This window comes from Neltuma alba, unplaced genomic scaffold, assembly GCF_004799145.2.
Source record: "Neltuma alba isolate B1F8T4 unplaced genomic scaffold, ASM479914v2 tig00013177_pilon, whole genome shotgun sequence".
Taxonomy (NCBI): domain Eukaryota; kingdom Viridiplantae; phylum Streptophyta; class Magnoliopsida; order Fabales; family Fabaceae; genus Neltuma; species Neltuma alba.
The window spans coordinates 260,824-279,781 of record NW_021637487.1 but is presented as its reverse complement, the minus strand read 5'-3'; the positions used below and the strand labels follow the sequence as shown (position 1 = coordinate 279,781).

The following is an 18,958-nucleotide window of genomic DNA, read 5'->3' as shown; positions in this document are numbered from 1 at the left end:
CTCTGAGAACTGCGCTGCCAAACAGGATCACATCGCCCACTGTCACTTCTCGAAAAGCGGACTTGTTATCGAAAGTACAACACTATCCTTCTTCGTTTGCTTTGCATTCCATTAATTTCACTGTACAATCACGCCCTAAACCTCCAAGAAAAAGAAAAAAAAGAAAAAGGTGCAGGAAGTTTAGGCCCTTTGATACGGTCCTCTCTCGGTCCCATTCTTGTCTTTCCTCTCTCTCTCTCCCACTCTCTCGACCCCTTCGTCGCCCCCGAAAGCATCCCCTCGAACCCAAAAACCCAAACCCCACTTTCACTAGCTATCCAATCTCACTTCACCTTCGATCCGCCCATTCTTTAATCTCCATCGCAGCTGCTTCGCTGAACAATGTTACCCGTGCCGCTTCATAACTCACGGGCTTCCAACTCCGGACCACAACTCAGATAATGGAACTCACCGATTCCGGCGACGAACTCAGGGACCACAAGCTGCCTCAAGATTCTCGCTCTGGACTCGGAATCGACCTCAATGAGATCCCCTCTCCTTCTTTTGCCGAAACCCTACCGGACTCCATCGACATCGTACGCGCGTACCACGAGAACCCGGCGCCTCCTCCCGGTGGACCGGCGGGGATTCCCGGCGACGCCCGCGGCTCCACTTGTGGTGCCTGTGGCAAGCCCGAGGCGCGGGGTCATGTTGTGGTCTGCGACGGGTGTGAGCGCGGCTACCATTTGGGCTGCGCGGGAATGCGTGGGCGCCAGGCCGTAAACCTTGACGAATGGGTTTGTGGAGAGTGCGTGTCCAGTGGGGTGAAGAGTAAGCGATGGCCATTGGGTGTCAAGTCCAAGCATCTTTTGGACATCAATGCTTCGCCACCCAGCGATGCTGACGGCGAGGGTAGTGAAGAATTGCAGGATTTGAGGTATGAAAAGTGTAGCATTCTTTTTAAACCTCTGGTCTGGTAAGCTTGATATCGGAGTTGATGAAGTCAAGTGTTTGTTTAGTTGCCTTGTCAATTAGCTATAGTTTTGCCAGGAAAAAGCTTGTGTCATGGTAATTGAAAGCTTAGGACTTTATAACAACAGTGAAAGAGGTACTGGATGAAGTCAAATTAGCGCGAAAGACATCGTTTAGAAGCGCTGATGTGTCGTTAATCTATTGAGCGTAGTTGATTGTATTCGTTGCCACGCATGCAAGTGGGTATATCCAAGCCAAGGCCAATGTTACTGGATCCTTGCATGATCATAATTTCTATAAATAACGAGCGCTTTTTGAGTTTCAGATCAAACAACCTTTTCTAAGAAACTGTTGTCTGGAATAACAAATACGACGTTACGCTTGAAATTCATTGTACCGCTGTGTATTCTCCTTTTTAATACTTAACTTGCCATGCCTTTGTTGCCCAGCGTGTTATTCTACTTCTATTTCTCTTGACTTTTATGCTTGCCCAAAACAAATGCGTTTAGAACGATAATAGGCGGCCAAATTTGTTTTGCCCTGTTTCACACTATATCAGTTAGGCATTTGAAAACTTTAGCATGTGCTTTTTTTATGTCAAGTTAAAAGTCTTATGTAATTAGTCATTCATTGTTCAGTATCTTATTACTTTGACAGTCATGCTTATGCTTATAAAACATAGTAAAGCTGGTTATCCTGGCTGCTATTTGCTGAACCTTTTTTTCTCTGCTGGTGGTATGTATGGGGTGCTTTTCTTTGTGCTGCTGAAAGTTTTGCCGCATGGTTTCCTTTGTCTTTTATACTTTTTGTTTAATAGTTCAAGTTTCCTGAGTTCCTTACATAAGTTATCTTGTTTATCTTTAATCTAGAAAGCACACTCAGGGTCATAATTCTTTCAGTGCCAACTCATTTGGTGCCCCGTTGGCATATTCAAACTTCTACAACGGTAATGCTATTAGCTTCCAAAAGGCATCTGGAGCTGTGACACATGCTGTTAGAGTGGGTTTTGAGGATGTATTGAATCATACGCAATCAGTGACTAGAAATTTTGAGGAGGTTGATATGGGTTTGCCTCCTGGAAGGCATAGGAATAGTAAAAATACAGCTACTGGGAACCCAGGAGAGTTAATTTTGCAAGCTCTCAGAGATTTTATATCTGAAAGGCATGGTGTTCTGGAGGAAGGTTGGAAAGTGGATTTTAGACAACCCATTGGCAGCTCTGAGCTGTATGCTGTTTACTGTGCTCCAGATGGAAAGATTTTTGATTCTGTGTTTGAAGTAGCGTGTTATCTGGGGTTAATGCCTGGCTACAACTCTCTGGAATCTGAAATGAGAAATGATAGGCCTGTCTCTACATCAGGTGGGTCTCATTTAACCAGAAAAAGAAAGGCAGCTAGACTTCCAGTCGCTAATGGCTTTGCTGAAAGAAGGGAAAGTTTTACCAATAGTTGTTTTAAAGATCCTCCTTCGGATGCTGCAAGTGCAGAGTGCGCTAATGCATGTGGGAACATATCAGAAGCCACATTAAGTGGAAGGAAAGAGGACGATCACTCTGGCTCTCAGCAATCTGTTGTAAGTGAATCTAATTCATTTATCCTCCTCTTTCTTTGTGTAGACGATATCTTAAGTTCTAGTTTTCCCATGTGATAATACATATACAATGCTGTCTAGTTTAGAGAAATATTGTAATTAAGTTTTTGTATAAATTGGCTAATGTTGCCTATTTTGCTGCGTGTTTATATTTCAGGATGGCCTTCCTTTACAGTTTGAAGATTTTTTTGTTCTTTCTTTGGGAAAGGTTGATGATAGACCTTCATATTGTGATGCTAACATTATTTGGCCCGTAGGTTATAGATCTTGCTGGCATGATAAAATGACAGGCTCCATCTTTACATGTGAAGTTCTAGATGGTGGTGATTCTGGACCTCTATTTAGGGTCAGAAGGTGTTCCTGTTCTGATTTTTCTATTCCAGTTGGGTCAACCGTCCTCTCATTGTCTAACCTTTGTCAATTTGTGAGTCAAACCAATGAAGATGAGGGAAAGATGAATGCTGATATGGAATGTGATGGCGATGAAAGTATCCAGATGATCCTAGATGACTCTTGCAATCCAACAGAAAATGATGTCTTGAGTTGTCTTGAAAGTCGCTTCAATGAAGTACATGATAGCCATACATTAGATGTATTGCAGTCTGCCACGGGTCCAGTTCAAGATGAAGCTCAATTGTCTGATGACTTGGGGTCAATTGGTGAGATTGTGGTGGAAGAGTGTTCGTCATCCTTGGCTTGGAAAGATATTTCCCAAAAATTAGTTAATGCTTGCAGTGCAATATGCAAGCAGAAAGGGGCTTTAAAGCTCTATTGTAAACATGCTGACAATGAAACATGCATACATAAATGGGACATGAGGAATGGCAAAAATGAAACACAATCCACTTTATTTGCTAAATTTTGTGGGTCCCCTGTTCTTGGTATCCCGGCCATGGTTCATGTGGATGATGATCTTGAAAGTTTGCACGAGGTCTTAAGAAAATGGTTGGAGCAGGATAGATTTGGGTTAGATGTTGAGTTTGTCCAAGAAGTACTCGAACTACTTCCTGGTGTTGAAGCATTCTCACGGTATGAATTTCTGAATAGTAGAAGTAATAGCTCTTCCATGCTAACAGTTGGAAATGGGTTTTTAGTGGCTGATTGGAGAGGCAGATCCCAATATCAGGAAGAAGCAATGCAAGGTCTATATAGGAGACACAAGAAAGTAAAATTGGCTGAAGAATGTGTTAAGGAAGATCATTGTCCACCTCCTGGAAAGCCACTCTACTCTAGGGTTCCTTTTGAACTTGTTGGTGATGTCTTTCAGGTACAGGGATGCTACTTGTTGATGGTCCTGCTGAAATATATTTATCATTTTTTGCCATTCTTTGCTGTTGTTATTTCTTTGTTTGTACACAAAATCTTAGATGGTTTTCGTTGGTATCTTCCAGGCTTGGGAGCTATTACGGAGATTTCACGAGATTTTGGGCCTGAAGGAACCGTTGTCATTGGATGAGCTGGAGAAAGAACTCATCAACCCATGGTTTAATGGATCAGTCGTTGGTGAAAAACCTGAGGGTGATGGTGGTGGACCAGCACTAACCCCAAACTGTGAAGCTGCTCCTGCAGTTTCTGCTGAAAGTCCCCATGCATTTATTCAAGTTGAAACTGAAGCCATGAAAGAGGCAGCTCAAGTTAAGCTTGCATCGTTCACTTACACCAGATGCTTTGGTGCATCTTTGACAAAGGCTCATAATTCCTTGCTGGAGGTTTTAATAGGTGAACTGCAATCCAAAGTGGCTGCCCTGGTGGATCCAAATTTTGATCCTGGAGAGCTGAGGACAAGACGTGGAAGAAGGAAAGACATAGATAATACCATTCCTGCCAGACGAGCCAAGCTCAACATGCTTCCTATTAATGAACTAACTTGGCCTGAATTGGCTCGTAGATACATATTAGCTGTCTTATCAATGGATGGTAACCTTGACTCACCTGAGATTACTGCACGGGAAGGTGGTAAAGTATTTCGCTGCTTACAAGGTGATGGTGGTTTGCTGTGTGGCTCCCTTACTGGTGTGGCTGGGATGGAAGCAGATGCATTGGTAAGAAGGTCTTATTTTGTGATATGCTAAGTTTTATCTTCACCTTGATTATGATGATGAGATGCTAGTTTTCTTCTCAAGGGAGGGTATATAGCTTCTAAGAAATGGGTTTTCTGGGGTTCTGAGGTATTTACAGGGATTTTAGGATAAATGGATAGGATTTGGGGTTTAATGCCTGGATGGCTAGCTGATATAGTTGGTGTATCCATCTCCATGATGGAACTTCGTGTTACTTTTTCCAACTTCTGCTTTGGGTTAACAAGTTCACATTAGTTTATGGTATGGAAGCCAACTGCAGTTTAGCATTGAATCAGATAAAATGGGATCTGAAAAGGGACCGTTAACAGTAGTTTTTGTTCATTGAGTAATAGATTAGAAAATGGCTTTGTTGATCAGAAATCAGGAAGTCTTTAGCGCTTTAGAGTGACCTATGTCTATTGTCTAAGAAAGGTCTATAACCAAGGAAAATCGTAGTTTGATTAAGACATTCAAGTAGAGTTTATTACTGCAGATAGTGCCATTAATAGGCTGGAGAGCAGAGTCATGGCGATTGAATAGAAAAACTCTTCATTTGGGAGTCATGCTAATCAGTAATTACTCTAGTCTCTTCTCTCAAAGAAAGTAAATTATTTTCTAAATGTGCTCATCATTTCACAACGGACGTGTTACTTCTTAATTTTTAGCTGATAGCATGGATCATCCATTGTGTTATTTTTTTTTTGTTTTGTTTTGTTTTGGATGTATTACTGTGGAGGGGCCAAGCAAGATTTTCATAAACTGCTTGTTAGGATGATTCTCTGACCAAGTGCTTTTTTTCTTTCCCTGTAATGCTGCGTCCTGCCTTATACGACATGGCATTAATGTGACTTAAATATGCATTTTGATGTATCTTTGTTAGTCTAATCCAGTTTGTCTCTGCTTACTGTTTGATCATCATCTCTTCTTAAATAAAATTTTTTAAAGAAATAATGCAGTTTGTCTCTGCTTACTGTTTGATCATGATCTCTTAAATAGATTTTTTTTAAGAGAAATATAAGTTTGCGTTTTTACTGTTGCTGCTGGTTAAATGCTTCCAGCATATGATTAGATAGCCTTTTCAAAGTAATTACTTGTTTGTGGTTTTAAGTTCTATAGGAAGAAAAAGAAAGTGATGATGAGATTTACAACAGATTTTTTCACTTGACTTTCAGTTGCTTGCGGAGTCTACAAAGAAAATTTTTGGTTCTGCGAGCAGTGAAAGTGATGTGCTTACCTTTGAAGATGAGGAGTTAGATGCAAAGGATGCTTGTGAGAAAACTTCGGTGAATGATGGTAATATTCCAGAATGGGCACAGCTGCTAGAACCTGTAAGAAAACTACCGACAAATGTGGGAACCAGAATCAGGAAGTGTGTCAATGATGCCTTACTGAAGGATCCACCAGAGTGGGCTAGGAAAATACTGCAACACTCAATTAGTAAGGAAGTGTACAAAGGCAATGCGTCTGGACCTACAAAGGTGCTATTCAGTGGAGCTTCTATTATAAATATAATTTTTCTTTATGTGCAGTGAGTACAAGCTTTACACTGAAATTGGAATATGCTTATTTGACCAACCGCTGTGATTGTGGTCATAATTCTCTTGAAATTTTTGTGCACTGTTTGTTTAATTTTTCAGTTCCTTTTCCTGTTGGTGCTTTGAGGTTTAACTATTGAAGATGGGAGCTTTTGGCACTGCATTTCTATTTCCTGAGGAGTATAATGACACTTTAAGAAATTTCAGGCTTCTGGATATCTATAACTTTGTTACCTAAAAAAGCAAATATCTGCTATTGTCATTTCATCACTCAAATTGGATCAAGTGCTAAAAGTGACAATTGTTCTTAGCTGTTACATTTAGGACCTTGTTAGTATCTTCGTTTCTTTATCGTAATTTTTTTCCCTGGTCACGATATTACCTATCTCAATATGCAAGCTATCTTCCTGTAATTGGAGTATTCATTATGATATTTTTTTTGGGTGCAATGTACCTTGCCATTTTTGGGATGAGTAGGGGCGGGGGTTTTCTGTGGATTACTGGCATCTTTCAATTAGGTTGCTTTAGATAGCCAAACACTATTGCCTCTTGACTTCTGGCTGAGGGTTAAAGAGTAGCCTCATTTAATTTGATGGAACTCAAGAATCGACTAAGAGCTTAATTTTAAGTTTGGGAAATTGGAATGATAGTTCAAATGGAACTTTTGGCGGAACTTGTTTCTTGAATGGCTATTATACTTTGCTTCCTTTTTATTGTTCCTCTGACATTTTTGGTTTTTCATACCCTTTTTTCTCAGAAAATTTTACGACTAGTCAAGTTCAGTGGTGCTAAGGCTTGATGTTATTCTGTTATATTCCAATATGATAGTTCATCTGGTTAAAGTAGCAGGCATTTTTGTTTATATTTGTATGAGTATACTGTATGAAAGTGATCCCGAATTATAATCTTTTTGTTTAACAACAGAAAGCAGTTCTTTCCGTGTTGGCTGATGTATGTGGTGAAGGATCACAACAGAAGCCCAATAAAGCAAGGAGAAAAAAGACTGTAATATCTATACCTGACATTATCATGAAACAATGTCGCATTGTATTACGCCGTGCTGCTGCTGAAGATGATTCCAAGGTTTTTTGCAATTTGCTGGGACAAAAATTGATAAATTCTTCTGATAATGATGATGAAGGGCTTCTTGGATCTCCAGCCATGGTGTCTCGTCCTCTTGACTTCAGGACCATTGACCTACGACTGGCTGCTGGGGCTTATGGGGGATCTCATGAAGCTTTTCTTGAGGATGTTCACGAGGTCTGTGTCCAATGAAATTATGTTGCTAGGCTAAGCTTTCCTCTGATATTTTTCTTTCTCTGTTATCTTTGCAATGTTCTTTGCCCCATATAACATTCTTATCCTGTCATTAATTATATTAAAGCAGTCAAGTGCAACTTCCAACTTGTAGCAGAAAACTTGAAGCCTTTCCATATATTTGTGATTCTAGAAAAACAATTCCTCCTGGGTCAAGTTCAAAGAGTCCACTGTCAAAGCTCCTGATTTAATTGACCAAACTAGTCTTAACGAATTTTTGTGGTCCTCCATAGATTTTGACCTTTTTTTTAATCATCCAAATCTTTCTAGTTTTTCCTTCATTGTGTGATGATATCTCCAAGCGTATGCTTTCCATTTTTATTGATTAATCAAAATGGTTTTATTTTTTTTTCACTATTTTTGAATTGTTCATCTTGAAGATCTTAGAATTTCTGCCAGGCTAATGGGTCTTTTCTTGCTAAAGTTGCACTTGTACCACTACATAATTCGTTGGAAAGGGTTGCGTTGAATAACATTTCTTTTATTCTACTCGTGTGCGTGCATGTTTATTAGGTACATGAGTGGATGGAAGGGCATCAGGCTCGATTTCCTTTTGTTCCTCATTGCATACTAATATCTAGATGCGTTGAGATAATTCTACGTTACTTTTACAATATATATAACTATTGACGTATTAAGTCTGTTGATTCTTGCTTTTGATATTGCAGCTGTGGAACAATGTTCGTATTGCTTTTGGGGATCAACCTGATTTAGTTGAGCTGGCTGATAAATTATCTGAGAATTTTGAAATGTTGTATGATAGTGAGGTTGGTATCTGTCTCTGGAAGTGTGTATGTAACGTTTGTGCCTCCATTATTTGATATTCAGATATTTTCCTTATGCAGGTTTTGACTTATGTGCAAAGGTTCGGAGATTATGCCAAATTGGGAAACTTGAGTGCGGAAATGAGAAAAGAAGTGGAAAATTTTCTTGCATCGACTAGTGAAATTCCAAAGGCCCCTTGGGATGAGGGAGTCTGTAAAGTATGTGGCATTGACAGGGACGATGACAGTGTTTTGCTATGTGATACCTGTGATGCTGAGTATCACACTTATTGCTTGAATCCTCCGCTAGCAAGGATACCTGAAGGAAACTGGTACTGCCCTTCTTGTGTTGACGGTAAACATGCAGTTCAAGATGTTTCACAGTGTTCAAAACTTATTGGCAAACCTCGAAGTAAAAAATTCAAGGGGGAGGTTACTTCACTTTACCTGGAGGCTTTAAGTCATCTACTATCTGTGATGGAAGAGAAAGAATACTGGGAGTACAGTGTTGGCGAGGTTTGTTGGTGGAAACTTGTTTACTTCTGCTGCATAGCTAGTACACAGACCTTCTAATGAATGGAACAATAATATATTTTTATTATGCACTAGATATACTACTATGGTTGAGGGAAAGAATTTTTTAGGGGCAATTGGATGGCAGGATAAGACTATCAATGTTGCTGCTTTTCTCAATCATCTTGTGATTGAAAATTAGAATCTATTGAAGAGGAGAGATCAGGAAAAAAATTATGAATACAGTAAAAAAATCCCCCCCCCAAACAAAAAGAAAAAGAAAAATCCCATTTAAACATCAACAAGGACACGCCTCTGAAAAATCTATCTGCTTAAACAAGCTCCTAGTTAATTGATTATCACTTCTTACCTGATCACCTTGGGATATTGTTCATTGCCTTGTACCTAAAAGTTTCTCATCGACTTTTTTTTTGACAATGCTGTTTCTAGTTTTGTTTTGTTTTGTTTTTTAGGAGTTAAGTATTCTAACTAAGTTAAATCAATTCCCATCCCTTGCATAACATGTTTTTACAGTTACTATATTATAACAATTGTTTTAATTGATTACTATAATAAAAGGTCTAAAGTGCCCATTAATATGCAACGCATCTGATGATATGTTGATGGGATTTTGTAATTTCTGTTATGTGCTTTATTTGCTTAAATTTCTTTTACTGATTGCAGAGAACTATCCTTCTCAAGTTTTTATGTGATGAGTTGCTCAACTCTTCCCTCATACGCCAGCACCTTGAGCAATGTGCCGAGTCTTCTGCTGAATCACATCAAAAGTTGCGTGCACTTTCTGCCGAGTGGAAAAGCCTGAAAATTAAAGAAGAAATATTATCTAGTAAAGCTGCAAAAATTGACACAAGCTCACTAGTGGCTAGTGGAGAAGTTGCCGTCAAGGAGGGGCTTCCTGGATCACTATCAAATCCTGGTAAATGCCTGGTTCAGCCACACAGCGCAAGTGACAGTCCTAACAATTTTGGGGTATTTGCTGATGGTTTGCGTTTGGAAGAGACAAATAGAGAGAGAAATGGGCTTAGCAGTGTTGATAAAAGCGCATCTACAACAAATTCAGAGACTGATAGTCAAAATAGGAATCCCATAAGTTTGGAGGGTCAGTTGAAGAATGTCTGTGCAGCTGTGGATGGCAGTCAGTTGCCTACAAATATGACTTCCTGTGGGGATTCTCAATATAGTGACAAGTCTAGTAATCCTTTTTCAGTGGCAAATAATATGCCTCAAGAAATTAACAGCTCTGGTGGAGCAGTTCATATCCAGAGTCACCAGGAGAAATGTGAGGGACGAGATTCATGTCTTGATCTGCAAGAACAAGGTGTCGCTGTGGATATTCCCAAGTCTGCTGTAAATGAATCAGAACCATATCACCTCGAGCTCAATGCTATCAGACATGATATCTCACTTCTGCAAGAGTCAATAACTAGTGTTGGATCACAGCTGCTAAAGCTATCTGTTCGTCGGGAATTTTTGGGAATTGATTCACTTGGTCGCTTTTACTGGGCTTCAGCAATGCCTAGTGGATGTCCGTGTATACTTGCTGATTCAACTGCTCTGATGTTGCATGGAGGAAGAATGGCCAATAGTAGAGACCCTTTGGACAAGATTTCTGCTATGAAGAATTTTGCACCATCTGGCAAGGATACCTATCAGATGTTAGGGCTGATGAAAGATTTATCTCCTTTAATGTCTCTACCAAGTAATACTTTAGGCTGTAATTCACCATGGGCTGCTTACCAAACTGATGCTGAAATTGAAGAGCTCTTGCGCTGGCTGAAGGATTATGACCCTAGAGAAAGAGAACTTAAAGATTCAATTATGATTTGGCATAAGTCAAGATTCCAAGAGCTTATTCATATGCAGAATGAAGATCAGGTTGAGCCCCAAGGACCTTTTCCTTTGCCAGGGGATAGAGAGAAAATAGTGTCTGATTCTCTTGTTACAAAGGCAACCTCCTTGTTAGAAAAGAGATATGGCCCATTCTTAGAGTTGGGTACCCTTGAGGCATTAAAGAAGCGGGGTAAAAAGGTAAGACCATCTCATGATGATAAGCTGTATAGGTGCCAATGCCTAGAACCCATATGGCCTTCTAGGCAACACTGCATGTCTTGTCACAAAACCCTTTTGAATGATGTTGAACTGGAAGGGCACAATGATGGCAAATGTAGTGCTGCTTTGCCTGCCTCTGAGAAGAATAAAGATATCAGCGGATCTTCTAAAGGGAGAGGTAATTTGAAATTTGAGACTGCACTTGAAAATGCCAGAGGTAATGCAGAAACAGGTGGAACCTCGATGAGTGGAGGATTTGAGCTAAGCTCAAGATTGATTAAATTTTCGAGTCAAGAATCAACATGTCCGTATAACTTTGAAGATGTCTGTTCCAAGTTTGTGACTGAAGATTCCAACAAGGAACTTATTAAAGAAATAGGTCTTATTGATTCAGATGGGATCCCATCCTTTGTTTCTTCTGTATCTCCTTATGCAAGTGATTCTACAGTTATGCTAATATCAAACAAAAAGGACGAATATGTAGGTGGGTCCAAGACTTCTGAAGGGCAGATTTCTATAGGAAGTGGCAATGATCATATATCAGGAATTCCTATTCAAAGTTCCAGTGTGTATGAGAACAATAAAACAGCAAAATCCAGCAGATCAACTTTGGGATCTTCAGGACAAAGGGACGGAAAATCTTTATTTTCTGTTCCTTCTTCACAAATGGGCACTGACAGCTGCTGTGTGGTCCCTCAATCTTCACTGAGACCATTGGTTGGAAAAGTTTCACATATTTTGAGGCTACTGAAGATTGGCCTACTTGATATGGATGCTGCACTCCCTGAAGTTGCTTTGAGGCCATCAAAAGCACAGTTGGAAAGAAGACAGGCTTGGCGTTCTTTTGTGAAATCTGCAAGGACTATATATGAGGTTAGTGTCTTTTTTGGTGATTATAATCTGTGGTTAGTTTCTCCATTAACAATCCTTGTTCCAACGCATTTCTTAATCCTCAGTCTCACTGGTGGTCCGCATTTCCTGTGCCCCCCAGTAAAAAAGTTTGTACTAGTTGGCTTCACTGTGAGTTCCAATTTAATATTTTTGACCGCTCAGCCCCGCCGCTCTGACAGTGCCCCTCATTGAGTCTCTTTATCCTACTTGTGGATGTAATTACTAGCCTCTTATCAACCTTATATTTTGCCGGTCTGATTTTCTGTTTTGGACATGGGTAGAGCATAGCCTGGAATTTGTTGGATTTTTTCCCACAACTTTATGAATGTGAAAAATCAAGTTTCTTCTTTTTCAGATGGTTCAAGCGACAATCACACTGGAGGACATGATTAAGACAGAGTACTTGAGAAATGACTGGTGGTACTGGTCATCACTGTCAGCCGCTGCCAAATCTTCTACTTTGTCATCCCTTGCCCTTCGAATATACACCCTTGATTCAGCCATCATATACGAGAAAATGTCAAGTTCAAGTTTTACTGATTGCTCGGAACCTCCTGTGGTAGCAGAACAGAAAGCATCAGCTGCTTTGGATGCGGAGAAATCCAGAGCAATACGGAAGTCAAGCAGGAAAAGGAAAGAACCAGATGGTTAAATCATGGAATGTGTTTCTTGGCTTGAGTCAAGTCCAGAAAGTTGATCCTGTTGATGCATGACGTGAAATGATCATCCGTGAATGGTGGGGTTTGGATGGAGTGGTTATGAGGTCAGCTACTGGGGGCTTCAAGGGAGCAGCCGTAAGCTGCTGGTGCCACTTTCGTGCTTGTACATATAGGTAAAAGCTGACTTGCTAACTCAGATGCTGGTTTTGGCAAAGCAGAATTTGTAGAATTCTCTGCTCGCACTGACAGCAGCAGCAGGCCCAGCACCAAGAAATTATGATGATCGATGGAATTGAGTTACTGCTGCTGCTGTCTGATTGGTTGCTTGACGGGTAGTGAGATCATATTTTTCATTTTTGTAGCAGTCTGATCCTTATATGTATACAAACGGAAATGATGTAAAGATATAGAAAAAGGGGGGGAGAAAAGGATAATGGCTAAGAAGTGAGAAAATGTCAGGTTGAGCAGTTGTAGGCAATATTTCATTCTTTTATGCATTTTCGTTCTCTAACCACTGAAAATGCTGGCCACGCATGCTTGCGCATTTGTTTTTGGGCGTTTGCAAATGTGGTTGGATGCAGGAAAGGAAAATTATTGGAATTGATGCATTTTTCCGACAATATCATGGTGCAAGTATTCAACATCGGTTGATTTGTTTATTTTCATGAATTCTGCTTAACGTTTCTTTTCTATTTTTGGGGCTTGACAGCATTCTCGGAGTATCTAGGTTTATACAGAGATTGTAAACTTCATTCTCTATCCTCAGTCAAGAAACAGAGACTGCGGGGTTCCCCTCTTCTTCCTCCCGTTACTGGATTTGCTATCTTCTCCCCGCCCGTGTGAGGCGTATCCCACATCTGAATATTCCTTCAGCCCTCCATGCGGTGACATATATCTGCGCCATCCTACAGTGTCTCTTCGCGTGCTATATCCGAAGCTGGCTTTCATAAATTCCCTATCCTCATGCTATATGCTTTCGAATTTAAAAAGGCTCCATTGTCTGCCCAGGATGGCGGAAGGCTTCTGTACTCAGCTTATTCATCTTGTAAACTAAAGATGGCAACATTCGACTTTTGGCACGCGAGGTGGTTGCTGAATTGAGTTGGGATGCAACAGAGGCAAATGAAGTTTATAGTTGGGAAGTAAAAGAATTAAAGTCATGCTTATTTCAAAAAAGTAGGTGATCTTCAAATTATTTTAGAATTTTGTGAAAAATGATTAATTAATGATTTTGAAGTTTTATAATTTTATCTCCATATTTCCATTAACATTATTTTACATCCATATTATTTTTAGAAACTACTTCTCAAGATAATAATATATGTATATATTTTAGATTCTGAATTGCACTAGTCTTTTTACCTTCTTTTCGAGCATTTGCCCTTTGCAGCAACGCTCTTCCCCCATAGAAAATGGCCAACCTCGATCTGCTCGCAGGCCAGTGATGAAGCCTGCTGGAGCGATTCGAGAATCAAAGGTGTCGATTTGCGTTTAAATAAAGCAAACAACACATGTATTGGAGTGCTGAGGAAGAGGATTTCCCAGTTTCAGCTTTGAATGCGGATGTCCTGAAACACGATTATGACGGTTCCTGCGCCGAACTTCATGGAAATTATACTCAAACTAGGTGTAGGCACATGAATATCTTTATTGTGCTTATATAGATTAGATAGGTACAATATATATGACGCCACTGACCACATTACTGAGCATTGTTTATTAAACCCTGCTTCGACCCATTGTCTCCCAGATGCAGGGACCTACTCCACCTGAACCGGAAGTTCTGCTATTTTTCCCACTAACACACTAATCCTCTCGATCAAGCAACTTAAAGGAACATACAACTACGGCAAATTGAAGTTTCTTTTCTTTTTCCTTCTTATTTTGTTTTATTTGGGTGAATAGACGCCACGTGTTAATTCTCTCCAGTAAGGTCGTTTTTAAGACCACATCCACCAACCCCATTCCCCTACCTCGTGGTTTTGCCCATGTGATTCCGCGGCCACAAGCACATCGGAGAAGTAGCTCCGTCCATCGTCACTCCCATCATCATCCTCCGACTGAACCCCGTTAACACAGCCGATGTATTCAGTATAACTGGCAGCCTGAAAGTATGAATCAACACTATCCACAACAAGCTGTGAGCTATCGATGTCCACAACTGAGCTTCCACCACTCCCCGTGCTCAGACGATCCTCCACCCTCTTGCTGAATGGCGGGGCTGAAAATTGGGTTGCATCCACTGGAAGAGGGTCAATCCTTTGATCAAGTATCGGTGCTCTAGGCTCATCCTTTCCTTGAAGCTTCTCACTCAGTGATAGCACCTGTGGATGAATCATTATATTATTTATGGGCGAGTAATTTGCCCACCCCTCTTTAAAGAGGTCAATAGTATTCTACAATAACAAGCCTCGGCATATTTTGAGAATCTAGATTTTACAATGTAAGAGATGAATGACAACTAAAAAGATGGCTTATTTAAAAATTAAAAATTAGAAGTACCAAAAACAAAAAACCAACTATAATCAATATGATAATTTTGAAACTTTCCATACATGTGAAAATAGAAACAAAATAGACTAGAATCAACATCAATGGCACCTAAAAAGAGATATTAAATGAATGGAATTAGTATATGGAGGGGCTATAGTACAATTTGTAGAAAGAGAGAAAAGTATACAAAAATATAATTGCGGTGGGGTTCGGAATGTTTTGATAGTCTGTATTAGATTATATTGTCGACTCGGAAAGGTTGGAGAGAACTCCCAATCATTTTCTTTGATGGAGTTCTGATAGGAAAGGCACTAATTTTATCCATGACTAGAACTCAAGCCACAACCCCTAGCCACCTATGATATTCTTCCAAATTTGCATCACCATTAGGCATGAATGCAATCTTCGTAATGCACAAGAATAAAATGTAATTCGGATCATATACACCTCATTCATCAATTCTGCAAACCAAGTATAATAGTTCTCTTAAAATAGTAGGATTATGCATGCGTATATTTACCTCGGATTTAAGCTTTTCATTCTCCTTCACAGTGAATTCATATTTTAAAAGGAGTGAGTCGTAGGAAGACTTGAGAGTATCAAAATCCCTTTCAATTTGCTTGGTCTTCCATCGAGCCCTGCGGTTCTGAAACCACACGGCAACCTGCCTTGGCTGCAATCCCAGCTTATTGGCCAACTGGGTCTTCCTTACTGGCTCCAGCTTGTTCTCTGCCTCAAAACTTTTCTCCAACAGATGAACCTAGAAATCACCCAAACCAGTTGTTACAAAATAAACAACTGACAAGCCATTAAACGAGTTTGTCCAATCACGTTTGGCCCCATATCCTTAGATGTGGTCGCCTCTTTAAAATCTAAGCGAATAATTCTTCAAAAATTATCTTTCCTCCGAATGATTGTACTTTTGGAATCCTCATACGCTGGAGGAGTTAAATTGACTACAGGAAGATTTCAGCTGAAGTTGTGCTCAGCTCCCATAACAAGCATCTTTTTATTGGTCAAGTGGTAAAAAATTGACATCCATTAGTTATCATGTATCGAATCAGAATTCTCTTTTAAGCGTCTTTTTATATTAAGAAAAGAACAGAAAGCCAAACCCATATCCTCAGAGGTAAGTAAGATTGTTGTCGAGAATAGGATCGTTATCACAAAGGAATAATAGACTAGATACGTGTCAAAATAAGCATAAGCATATTGAACAACTACTCATCCGCGCAAACCTGCTCGGGGGTGAGACGACGCTTCTTCTCTGGCAGTTGCTCATCATAATATTCCTCGTCGAGCAGTTCCTCCGGTGAGCTGAAGAAAGGCCGTTTCTTTGAAGTTTCATCCGCGCTCATCATCGAACTTCCTGCTTCATTTAAATTTAATTCGCAAGACTCTTAGTTGACATAGTATCATCGGGAAAGAAAAGGCAATCGACAAGAGGATAATAAAATAAAATAAGTTCTAATTAATTTGGATAGTCTTAGTCAGTGACGAATAAAAGCATGCTCAATGCAATCAGAGTGTTTTGTCTAATATAAAGCCAGTTTGTTAAACTTGTTTATGTTGTTGGAGTAATTTTTCTTGATATCCAAACGGGGTAATTAGAGTGAATAGCAATAGCAGAGCGACTTCAACAAAAACAAATTAGCTGTGTGAAAACTCAAGTTAGGGGAGGGACAGAAATCACCTCCAAATCTGATGTCACCATTTCGGAGGAACAGCATGGTCCCGCGGCGAGCGGAAGACTCGAAGAAAAGATCGCCGGACTCCATAGTTCTGATTTTTATTCTGTAGTGTTCTCCCGAGGGTGAGATATCTCAGCTGAAACCGTCGTCGACAACCGCGACAGGTGGAGACAGAATTACTAGAGGCTTGCTTTGTCTTAGTTGTATATAATCTATATATCAGTTGGTTTGGTTCTAAACTAATCACCTAAAAGATCATTAGCTTATGGCGGAAGAAGCTTGTGGTCCAGAGCAGTCTGGCCGGAGTCTCCAACGGGCATATGCAAAATCCCATCATACACCAGCCACCGGCACCCAGCTCCGGCTATATCTTCCGGTTGTCAGTTTCGGGTTTCGTTCGAAGGCTGTTTTATTGGTAAGACTGCGCCCAAAAAGAAAGTCACGGAACTTGCATTGGGAGTTTCTTACACAAATTTGGATAGATGCTAGAAAAGGAAGTGATTCAGAATCAAGGGACCAACGGTCGCCTGGTTTGGGATCGCTGGCCAGCCTTTCGTATTCGCCGCACTGTGTGTCAGTGGGGCGGGTGGCTTCTGCGAGTAAAGTTGAATCGCCTGAGGCCTTGGTCCTTTATAGCGGGGATCGGCAGGGGTGAATGACAGGAGTACCCTTGATCGCTGAGGCATCCCTTCCAGGGGTATTCGTGTCAATGTGTGCGGTTTTGCATCCGCACAGGGGGCACCCACTATCCACTGTCTTCTTGGGAAATATAATCTCTGGTATTTTAAGTTTATTTTTATTTTGATTTTAGTTTTTTAAATTTTAAATTCTAGATTTTGGTTCCTGAATGAGCAAAATGATCCAAATTTTTATTAGATTATAGGGATTAATGTTACACAAAAAAAAACTTGAGGGATCAAAACTTATGATTTAAAATTTGAGGGACTAAAACCAAAATAAAAATAAACTTGAGGGATTAAAGTTTGTACTTCTCCAGTCCTAAATATAAGACCCTTATACTAGTGTGCATAAGATAAAATAATTTAATTCCTAAATTATAAAGCCACATGAAAAAAATTATATAATATAGTTATTTGTGATTGAAGAACTTAACACAATAAATATAAAAAACTTGATATAAATATTTTTCTTTAACTTTTTTTCTGTATAATCTATTTTTCATATGAGCAAATCATCCTTTCTTATATGTAATTATTCTTTTCTTATGTATAATTAAATTTTTCTTATGTGTAAATCATATTCCATATGTGCAAGCCCCTTCAAATTATTTTTTGTGCAAATTATCTTTTCTCTGTATAACTTAACTTTTTTTTTTTTATGCAATCCATCCTGTCTCTGTACAATTTAACTTTTCTTCTGTATAGTTTATCTTTTTACATATACAATTTAATTTTCCCTATGTTCAAATTATCTTCTATATAATTCATTTTCTCTGTGGGCAGACCATCCATCTTTACATGCAATCTTCATTTTTTCTGCGCAAGTTCTTTTTCCATTTATCATTTTATTGCGCATCCATGGCTTTTTGGTCATTTGCAATGCTTTTCAGTTTCTGCTCAAGATCATAATCCTTCACGTCCATTCTGCAAATAAAATTTGGATGAGAAATGTGTGGTCAGTTTTCTTTAAAAAAAATTGGTTGTTTTCTATGTTCTATAAATCGTCCATCCGCTCGACAAATAAGGACACTTCATTCTATAATTGATAACCGAGGGAGTATCCACAAATGGGGTGGCCGGCCACGTACTTTATTTTGCTTATAAATTGGGGAATGCTTATATATCCAGCTGTCCACCGCAGTGCCAACACAAAAGGAATTAAGGTCTCGTTTGGAACAAAATATTGAAAATAAAGTATAGGGATTAGGATTATAATTAAAAAAAATAATTAAAAAAGTTTTTAGCATGAGTGATTATTTGTTACATGGGATTAGACAAACCCATAAAAGTAAAATTAGAAAATACCACTTCCTCTCATAGTATTTCCCAATCCCACATAAATGGGTTAGTCTAATCCCATGTAACAAGCAATCTTTCATGCCAAATATTTTTTCCAATCTCAATACCTATCTCTTATTTTTAATGTTTCGTAGTAAATGATACTAAGATTAAATGGGAAGATGCATGGAAGGGAAAGAGTATGTATAATATCCAAATTAAGAAAGAGATATGTGAATTATAATAAAGCAGAAATTTGGAATGAGTGGTTTTGGTTGAATTCACATCCCAACTGAAAACGAAGGGAAGCACCAATACACACATATATTCGGCAACAGGCCACTCATCAATTTGCTTCCTAAAAACACCGGCCATAATAGTACCATATGTGCATGTAATTCTCATGTTTTTTTTTTTTAAAATTTGAATCAGCATGCACCAACAGCTTAAAGTTATAAACGAAATC

The 18,958-nt window shown here is 39.4% G+C and overlaps 2 protein-coding genes across 4 annotated transcripts; one reads left to right on the top strand and one right to left on the bottom strand.

Moving 5' to 3' along the window:
* Positions 1-218: 218 nt before the first annotated feature.
* Positions 219-14,183, top strand: LOC114735113 (methyl-CpG-binding domain-containing protein 9). Of its 3 annotated transcripts, none has more exons than XM_028922777.1 (11): positions 219-916; positions 1,851-2,523; positions 2,699-3,808; positions 3,933-4,583; positions 5,774-6,079; positions 7,061-7,396; positions 8,122-8,220; positions 8,299-8,733; positions 9,415-11,673; positions 12,047-13,526; positions 13,741-14,183. In XM_028922777.1, exons 1-10 carry the CDS (start codon positions 441-443, stop codon positions 12,341-12,343), a joined length of 6,642 nt encoding a protein of 2,213 aa, XP_028778610.1. In that variant the 5' UTR covers positions 219-440; the 3' UTR covers positions 12,344-13,526; positions 13,741-14,183. The 3 variants fall into 3 exon arrangements, with proteins under 3 accessions (XP_028778610.1, XP_028778608.1, XP_028778611.1); XM_028922775.1 differs by having other exon boundaries at positions 1,821-2,523; XM_028922778.1 differs by lacking the exon at positions 219-916 and having other exon boundaries at positions 2,322-2,523; positions 2,799-3,808.
* LOC114735115 (homeobox-leucine zipper protein HAT5) lies at positions 13,930-17,125 on the bottom strand. The gene is made up of 4 exons (XM_028922780.1): positions 16,537-17,125; positions 16,082-16,212; positions 15,364-15,603; positions 13,930-14,674 (listed from the first exon to the last, which is right to left on the bottom strand). Exons 1-4 carry the CDS (start codon positions 16,619-16,621, stop codon positions 14,291-14,293), a joined length of 840 nt encoding a protein of 279 aa, XP_028778613.1. The 5' UTR covers positions 16,622-17,125; the 3' UTR covers positions 13,930-14,290.
* Positions 17,126-18,958: the final 1,833 nt, after the last annotated feature.

Excerpts from the sequence above, each read along its gene's own strand:
- LOC114735113 (XM_028922775.1), top strand. The coding sequence starts at position 441 with ATGGAACTCACCGATTCCGGCGACGAACTCAGGGACCACAAGCTGCCT. Across the intron at positions 2,524-2,698 it reads CTGGCTCTCAGCAATCTGTT|GATGGCCTTCCTTTACAGTT; the intron begins GTAAGTGAATCT and ends TTTATATTTCAG. Across the intron at positions 7,397-8,121 it reads TTCTTGAGGATGTTCACGAG|CTGTGGAACAATGTTCGTAT; the intron begins GTCTGTGTCCAA and ends TTGATATTGCAG.
- LOC114735115 (XM_028922780.1), bottom strand. The coding sequence starts at position 16,621 with ATGGAGTCCGGCGATCTTTTCTTCGAGTCTTCCGCTCGCCGCGGGACC. Across the intron at positions 15,604-16,081 it reads GTCGTCTCACCCCCGAGCAG|GTTCATCTGTTGGAGAAAAG; the intron begins GTTTGCGCGGAT and ends GGTGATTTCTAG. Across the intron at positions 14,675-15,363 it reads ATGAAAAGCTTAAATCCGAG|GTGCTATCACTGAGTGAGAA; the intron begins GTAAATATACGC and ends ATTCATCCACAG.